Here is an 8,769-nt window from a genome sequence, read left to right as displayed (position 1 = left end):
ATGCTGCATGACAGGGGAGCACAGCCACACCCTGCACTCAGGGATGCTGCATGACAGGGGAGCACCGCCACACCCCGCACTCAGGGATGCTGCATCTGCTTTGTTGTTGGCTCAGTCTACCAAGCCCTTCATTGGAGAGTGAGCAGCACACACACAAACAGCTAACTAAGGGACCACAGAATTACCTCCGGCAGCCTCTGTGTCCATAGGAAACATAGTCTAGGGTGGAGGGAGATGCCTGAGATCTCTGATCATGTTGGATTATATCCACAGACATGCTCCTTCCCTTGCAATGGGGCTCTGTCCTCATAAGCCCACCGTGAGTTGGGTCTACCCTGAGTGGAGCAGGCCTCTGACACCTACCCTACTGCACATCACTGATGTAAGTTTGCAGTTTTCCCTCATGATGATGTGGTAGACTGCCGCCTCTACCCAATGTCTGCACAGTAGAGCTGGGCTAGCAGAGCAAGCCTGTAATCTCAGACACAGGAGGGTGAGACAGAAGATTACAAGCTCAGGTCTTGCCTGGGCTGAGGGTGTGGCTCAGTGGTAGAGCACTTCCCCAGCATGCCGGAAGCCCTGCGGCCTATATAACTAACGCAGCAGACACACACCCAAAATAAAAGGAAAAAGAAAAAGACTAATCCTTGGTTTTAAAAAGCAGGGTGCTGCCCTATGGTGTGAGTATCGAGGGGTCCCCAGACAAGAGGCTGGGTTTGGGGCATACAGAGAACTTCCTGGAGGGTGAATTTCATGTATGCAACTTGAAGGGTCTATAGCCACTCTTCTGTGGGGAGGGACCACAGTGGCTTGAGCGACCACAATGACTGAATGTAAGGATGGGTTCCTGTGCAGAGCTAAAAACAGCACCACAGCTTCAGAGAGGCACAGCTCAGAGGCGGGGTCAGAGATGCTGTGTCGGCACAGCTCAGAGGCGGGGTCACTGTGTCCCAAAAAGTGGGTCAGTGATTCAAACGGTGACTGGGGAGAAGAGGCCACGAAGAGAAAAAGCTGACCACAAAGGGGGCAAGTGGAACATTTTTTTCCACCTTCAGATATTTTACAAAAATGTACGTGTGGGGGCGGGAGGGGTGGCTCAGCGGTTAAGAGTGTTGGATGTTCTCCCAGAAGACCCCGGGTTGGGACCCAGCACCCACATGGCAGCACACATCTGTTAAAGCCCTCTCTTGGCCACTGTGGGCACTGCATACACATAGATCATAGCCATACATGCAGGAAGAACATCCATAAACATGAAATAAAAATAAATCTTCCTTTAAAGTATATGTGTGGAGCCAGTGAGATGGCTCAGATAAAGGTGCTTGCCACCAAGCCTGATGACCTGCGTTCCATCCCTGAGACCCACATGATGGAAAGAAAGAACCGACTCCTGCAAGTTGTCCTCTGACTTCCAAACTTCAGGCTGGTCCGGAACTCAGAGATCTCCCTGCCTCTGCCTCTATATGCTAGGTTTAAAGGCGTGTGCCACCACCGCCCGGCTCCTCCAAACTTTTCATGCGGCATGCCCACACATGTCCGCGTATACTGGAAACACGCACACACCCCAACTATACTAAACAGATACTGCAGATAGTGTAGACATCTGCATACTTCACACTGAGCACGCTTGTGGTGGCAGCTCTCACTCACAGGTGGCTCTGTCTGAGGCCTCTCTGCTCAGCCTAGGCCCCACGTCCAGCTGCCCCCTGCCCCCTCTGTGTGGCAATCTCCCAGAGTCTCACAGTCTCAGGAAAGCACAGGAGGTGCTCAGCTGAAAGACTGCCACCACCCAGGAGAGGCCTAGCCATGTGTTTCTGCATCAGTGGCCCTCACTGAAGGTCTGTTTCTGTTCACCCTGGCTGAATCAGCACAACAGCATCCTGCCTGCTTTCTGTAGCTCCCTTCTGCCTGAAGGTTCCTTCCCTCCCAGCTCTCAGGTTTTTGTTTTTTTGTTTGTTTGTTTGGATTTTTTTTTTTTTTTTTTTTTTTTTTTTTTTTTTTTTTTTTTTTTTTTTTTTTTTTTTTTTTTTTTTTTTTAGGCAGGGTTTCTCTGTGTAGCCCTGCCTATCCTGGAACTCACTCTGTAGACCAGGCTGACCTCAAACTCAGAAATCTGCCTGCCTCTGCCACCCAAGTGCTGGGATTAAAGGCGTGTGCCACCACTGCCCGGCAGGTTTTTGTTTTAATGTCACGTTGGCCAGGCTTCCCTGCCTGCCCCGTGCACACCAGCATCCCCCTCATGCAATCCTCGACTTGCTTCCCGGGGAAGCGTTCAGAGACTCAGCCCCATCTGACACCCTAGGTCTATGACTCATCGTCCCTCTTGTTCTTGTCACACACATGAATTGGCACCAGGAGGGCAGCGGTGTCTGCTTGGCTCACTGGTAGGGTCTGGTACTTGGGTGGACACCTGTTGTCATAGAGGCCAGCAAACAAGGGTGCAGGAGGGACATGCAACCACAAGCAGGAAGCATGGGGCTTCAAGGGAGCTGTTAGTATCAGGCCTGAGCCTCTTTCTGTGAATGAGGCTGACTCTGAGCCTGGGCAGTGCCTTGAAGGACTAAGCTGTCTCTCTCTTCCCCAGTGAGGGCCTCCAGCCATCTGGCCCCAAAAGTTTGAACTCATCCTCCCCCCGGTGGCCGTTTCTGACATTACAAGAGCTTCAAACCTATTTGTATTCAAGCATTAACTCTTCTGTACAATTTGGAGATTTCTTTTTCCTTTTTAACTTTTTTCTTCTTGGGGGGGGGTGTTTGCTATGGAGCCAGTCTGACCTTAAATCCACTATTAGCCCAGGTTGGCCTTGAACTCATGATCAGCTCCTTCCTCAGCTTCCCAAGTACCGGGATAACAAGTGTGTAATGTAATGGCCACTTTGTATTCTGAGACAATTTTTTAGCACACACGTATACATAGAGCAGTCTGAACTTCAACACATCCACAAAACGCACAGAGACACATAGAAGCCAGCAGCCTGAACATCCATCTGAACCCCAGTGTGGCCACAGTGTCCCATTAGCCACCGTGTCCAAGGCCAGGCTCAGAAGTGTACGAATAAGAAGCCCTCCTTCCTTACGATACAGTGTCACTTTCCTGATTTGGAGTGGCTGTGGTATGGACGGTGTCCCCTCAGATACAGAGGCCTTTTGCAGTAAGTCTGGGATGTCCTGTCACCTCACAGCAGACTTGAGAGGGCTTGAAGCTGTTCTGACTTCTTTATATTTAAACGTTCTTATATTTGTTAGTTTATATTGTAATTAATCGACTAATCAATTAATTTAGAGATACAGTCTCACATCCTAAAGGTTGGCCTTAAACTCACTGTGTAGCCAATGATAACCTTTCTTTGGTTTTTGTTGTTGTTTTGGGGTTTTTTTGGTCTTTCAAGACAGGGTTTCTCTGTGTAGCCCTGGCTCTTTTAGAACTTACTATGTAGACCAGGCTGACCTCAAACTCACAGAGATCTGCATGCATCTGCCTTTTGAGTACTGGAGTTAAAGGCATATGCCACTACCATCCAGCAACCTTGAATTTCTGACCTTCCTCCTGATTCCAATGAGCACCAATCTATCCTGTTTCCGTCCCCTATTTTACAAAGGGGAAACTGAGGCCAAGAGGAAGTGGCCCATTGTAGGTCATTCACTACAATTAGCTGAGCCCTGGTCCTGTGCCTGCCTGTGTTAGCCCAGCTCTGACCAAGTGTTCCAAGACCCATCTGGCCTACTGCCCGAGAGCCCTGCCACCCCCGGTCACGCTTGCCCACGGTCCTGCCTACCCATGGTCACAGCTGCCCGTGGCCCCGCCTACCTGCGTGTAGCAGCGCAGCAGCAGCCCCTTCTCCTTCAGCAGGCGGATGAAGTAGTGGCAGATGGTTGGCTGAGAGAAGAGTAACAGTGTTGATGGGAATGTCCTAGGCCATGCGGTGGGCCCATTCTGCCCCATGGCCCCATCTCAGTGGCCCAGTGAGGGTGAGCCTGCCTTCTCCCGTACCACAAATGAGGAGACCCAGGCCAGGGCAAGGTGGCGGCTTGCTGGCGTCACCAATAGGTAAACTGCAGTCAGGCTCACAGCCAGGCTTCAGCCTCAGCCCTTCCTGATAGTCTCAGCAGCTTTCTTAGAGTTGGGCAAACTGAGGCCCAGAGCCACAGGATAAAGAGATGAGGGGCCAGGAAGGAGGCCAGGCAACCCACTCCTCCTTTCTTTTAATTTCTTAAAATTGTTTATTTTACTATTTATTTATTTTTTTGGTTTTTGAGATAGGGTCTCTCTAGGTAAGCCTAGAATTTCCTATGTAGACCAGACTAGCCTCAAACTCACAGAAATCTTCCTGCCTCTGACCAAGAGCTGGATTTGGTTTTTTGGTTTTTTGAGTCTGGGTTTCTCTGTATAGCCCTGGCTGTCCTGGAACTCACTCTGTAGACCAGGCTGGCCTCAATCTTGGAAACCTGCCTGCCTCTGCCTTCCAAGTGCTGGGATTAAAGGCGTGCGCCACCACTGCCCAGCCCCCGAGCTGGAATTTTTTAAATGATTTATTTTTATTTTATGTGCATTGACTGGTGTTTTGTCTGCATGTGTGTGTGTGTCAGATCCCCTGGAACTGGAGTTACAGATAGCTGTAGGCTGCCATGTGGGTCTGGGAATTGAACCCAGTCCTCTGGAAGAGGAGCCAGTGCACTGAACTGCTAAGCTACCATTCCAATTATTTTTAGTTACATATATGTGTGTGGGTCTCTTTTGGTATATGGAGGTGAGTTCTAGTATCCACAGAGGCCAGAGGTGTCAGGCTCCCCGGAGCTGTAGTTACAGGGGGCTATGAACATCCTGATGTGGGTCCTGGGAATTGAACCCAGGTCCTCTGGAAGAGTACTATCTGCTCTTTTACCCTGAGCCATCTCTCCCACTCTCACCTCTTCCATCTTTAATTTTTATTTTTTTTGCTTTTGAAATAGGGTCTATGTAGTTTTGGCTGACCTTGCATTTGAAAGTTTCCTGTCTCTGCCTCCCAAATGCTACAGTTATGGGTATGAACTATCAAATCTGGCCAGAACTTGTGTAATTCTTTTCTTTTTTCTTTAATAATATCTCTATCTACCCATCTATCTATCTATCTATCTATCTATCTATCTATCTATCTATCTATCATCCATCTATCTACCCACCATCCATCCATCCATCTATCTACCTACCCACCCATCTGTCTCTCCCTCCATCCAACCATCTACCTGGGGATATGCACTTGCCACAGTGCACATGGAGGTCAGAGAATATGATGGAGTCAGTTCTCTCCCTCAGTCATGAGGATTCCAGGGATTGAACTCAGGTCATTAGGTTTGGTAGCAAGCACCTTTACCCATGCAACCATCCTGCTGGCCCCAGACCTAGGTTCTTAATCATGTTATGCTTGCCTGGAGGGCCTATAAAGAGCCTGCTTCCATGCCTACTCTTCCCAGTCTCCCCTGCAGAAGATGACCTCACCTTGAACTGCCCGGGATAGAGCTCCTTGGCAAGGGCAAAGAAGGGTTCCGGATGTTTCTGTGGGAGAGAGGAGCAGAGGGCCACATGTCCCAGGTAAGATAAGGACTGGAGTTGGGAGCCACCTCCCCTCATCTTAGCAGTCTACCTTGAAGTAGCTGATCTCAAAGATGGCCTCTGGGTAAGGAAGGTGGTACTTCTCCAAGTTTGCATAGAGGCCAGTGGATGGGGAGCGGAAGTCAGGAATACCTGCGGCTAGGAAGGCACACGCAGTCAGAGGCTCTGCCCATGTGTGCACGAACCCCTCCAGCCTCCCCCAGCCCCACGAGTGGCTGAAGGAAGGGGAACTTACACGTGGAGATTCCGGCTCCCACCAAGCAGATGACCCTGCGGCCTGGAACAGAGGATTGATGGCACACGCTAAGGTTTCTCTCCTAGACGTACTGCTGGTGCCAGGCAGGATGGCATTGGCAACCTCACATTTCAGGTGAGGAGACACAGCCACCCAGGAGAAGGGAGAGGGCTGGGGGGTGGGATGGGGTGGGGGTGGCTCGCAAAGCTCGGCAGTACAGAGACGGCTAGTTTGAGGCCTTGACAATCAACCCAAACCAAATTCTGACAATGACTAATCTAGGTACAATACTGTAAGACTTAAAAAAAATTACTTTTGGGTCAGAAGGTAGCTGTGTACGCCTTTAATCCCAGCACTCGGGAGGCAGAGGCAGGCAGATATCTGTGGGTTTGAGACCAGCCTGGTCTACAGAGTGAGTTTCAAAACAGCCAAAGAGACACTGAGAAACCTTGTTCAAAACACACACACACACAATTGAAAAAGAAAATTTGAGACAAGGTTTCATATAGCCAAGGCTGACCTTGAGCCTTCTATGTAGCTAAGGCTGACCTTGAACTTCTGAGCCTCCTGGCTCCACCTCTTGTGGTGTGCACCAGCATGTCTGCTGGTTTCTCTGGTTTTGAGTCAGTGCCTCCTCCCTATGTACCCTGGGCTGGCCTGGAATCCTGCACCTCCCTCCTCAGCCTCCCAGGAGCTCCAGTGACTGGCTAGGACCTGTTTCTAGCTGTACACATCCCTTCACCATCCTGCTTTGTTCACACAAAAGCCTAAAGTCTGCTCCTTTGAGTCAATTGCACTAAATAACGGGTTTTTTGTTTGTTTGTTTGTTTGTTTGTTTGTTTTTTGGACAGGGTCTCATGGATGTCAGGCAAGCATTAAATTCACTATGCAGCCAGCCAAGGATGACCTTGAATTTCCAATCACCCTGCTTCCATCTTTAAGTGCCCAGTATGGCCACCATGCCCAGCTTTTCTTTCTTTGAGAAAGAGAACTCGCAGTGACCTTGCAAGCGTTGGGAGGAGTGGGTACCACCAAGCCTTGCTACGCCTGTTGTTGTGTGTGGTGCAGGAGACTGACTCTCGGGGCCTGTGCACTAAGCAAGCACTCCACCAACTGAGCCGCGCCTCCAGCCCCTCCGGTGTACTGTGCTTCTTCAGATCCATGGTTCACACTCTTGTGGGGGCTTTGTCCTTGGTTTTTAAAGAACTATTAGGGCATGGTAGGACTGAATACATTCACAGGCACAGAGCTGGGAAGAAATGGCCCTATTGCTGCCCCAGCTGCTGGCTGGCCTGCAGCCCAGCCTCACAGAGCCCCGGCATCTGTCTGTCAGCTGATGGGCAGACACAAATGTGGTATCCCATGAATTGGGCACCCCTGGGGTGTTCTGTTTCAGGGACAAGTGTGACCAGAAGTCAGTCTGCCATGGGGGCTGGAGAGATGGCTCAGTGGGTAAAGGCACTTGCTGCCAAGCCTGATTCCTGGAAACTACACGGTAGAACGAGAAAAATACCTCCTCAAAGATGTCCCCTGGCAAACACAGTAGCATGCCTGCACCTACAGTAATGCTCACATCACACACCCCCAACACACACACTCAAAGGTAATGTTTAAACCAGGCATGGTGGCGTATGTGTTTATTCCCAGAACTTGGGAAGCAGAGGCAGGAGGATCTCTGTGAGTGAGGCCAGTGTGATCTATAAAGTGAATTGCAGACCAGCGAGGTCTGTTACACAGAAAAAGAAACCAAACCAAACCAAAACCAAATGACAACAGAGAGCCTGCTACAGTCTATGCACTCAACTTCTTTAGGATGTACTGGCCGAAGTCTGGCTGGAGATTGTAGGCATTGAGACTGGGTGTGGTAACACTGTAATACCAAAACTCCGGAGACTGAGGCAAGAAAATCTTAAATTCAAAGCTTGCCACAGCTACAGAACAAGACCAAGCTTCAAGGGCCCTGACTGTGCCCCTTGCATATGTTCACACCAAATCACAACCTCTCCGTGCCTCAGTTTCCTCTTCTGTTCAGCTCACTTCTAGAGAGACCTCACAGCTATTTCGTGATAGTTAGGTACAAGGATGCTTGGTGAGATAACTTAGCCCAGAGCCTGGCGAACAGCAAGGATCTGCTTAGCTGATATTTATGTCCCACACCAGCACCCTATGGGCCAGGGACTCTCAGATCTGAGTGTAAGAGGGAGGACCAGTGCCGCCTGGCCACTGTGTGGGTGCGCTCTGCAGGCGGCCGGCTGCCCAGCCTGTGGCAGGAGAGGGAGGTTCAGCTGCCATCCCGGCTGCCAAGGAGGGCGCTGAGCAGCTGGGCCAAGGGGAAACTGGAGAAGATGGCCTCAACAAAGGGCTGTTCAGGACCCTCAAAGCTGCATTGTTCCCAACGAGGATTGCGAGGGCCTGGGTTCTCAGACTTCGGTGACTCGACCTCAGCAAGAAATATCAATTTCACGGTGACCCAGCTACTAGCTGGCTTCTAAACAGCACATCTGAGACAAGCTTCCTGTAATAATACCATGGCAAACACTTCTGTATCTCTCAAGAGGTCGGGTCCTGTTCTAATCACTTATCTCTTGAGAGAGAGAGAGAGAGAGAGAGAGAGAGAGAGAGAGAGAGAGAGAGAGAGAGAGAGGGAGTGTGTGTGTATTTCTCCAGGGCCATCCACCTGGTGTGTATATGGGATGTTGTTTGTTTGTTTGTTGGTGTGCACACATCTCTTTGTGCGTGTATTTCACAGCAAACATGTGGAAGGAAGTGAGAGGACAACTGGTGCCATCACAGTTTTTAAGGCAGGGTCTCACGGGGACCTGGGCTCGGCTCCTGCCTCTGCCTCCCCAGCCCAGGAATTATAAACACTTGCGAGCTGCTTGTGTGGGAGCTGCCAGCATTTAATGGACTGAGATAATCTCCTAAGTCAGTCTCTCTCTCTCTCT

At 50.2% G+C, this 8,769-nt stretch overlaps 1 protein-coding gene across 2 annotated transcripts in view; it reads right to left on the bottom strand.

The window, feature by feature from the left end:
* The window catches only part of Sirt2 (sirtuin 2), a 24,899-nt gene that overhangs the window by 8,346 nt on the left and 7,784 nt on the right, over positions 1-8,769 (bottom strand). For both annotated transcript variants that reach the window (XM_021166051.1, XM_021166052.1), the window contains 4 exons: positions 5,825-5,866; positions 5,621-5,727; positions 5,476-5,532; positions 3,808-3,876 (listed from right to left, as the gene is read on the bottom strand). In XM_021166051.1, the coding sequence (XP_021021710.1) occupies positions 3,808-3,876; positions 5,476-5,532; positions 5,621-5,727; positions 5,825-5,866 (275 nt within the window). The remainder of the gene's footprint in view (positions 1-3,807; positions 3,877-5,475; positions 5,533-5,620; positions 5,728-5,824; positions 5,867-8,769) is intronic.

Source organism: Mus caroli, chromosome 7, assembly GCF_900094665.2.
Source record: "Mus caroli chromosome 7, CAROLI_EIJ_v1.1, whole genome shotgun sequence".
Classification (NCBI taxonomy): Eukaryota; Metazoa; Chordata; class Mammalia; order Rodentia; family Muridae; genus Mus; species Mus caroli.
The sequence above is the reverse complement of the archived record's forward strand: the minus strand, read 5'-3'. Positions and strand labels throughout refer to the sequence as shown.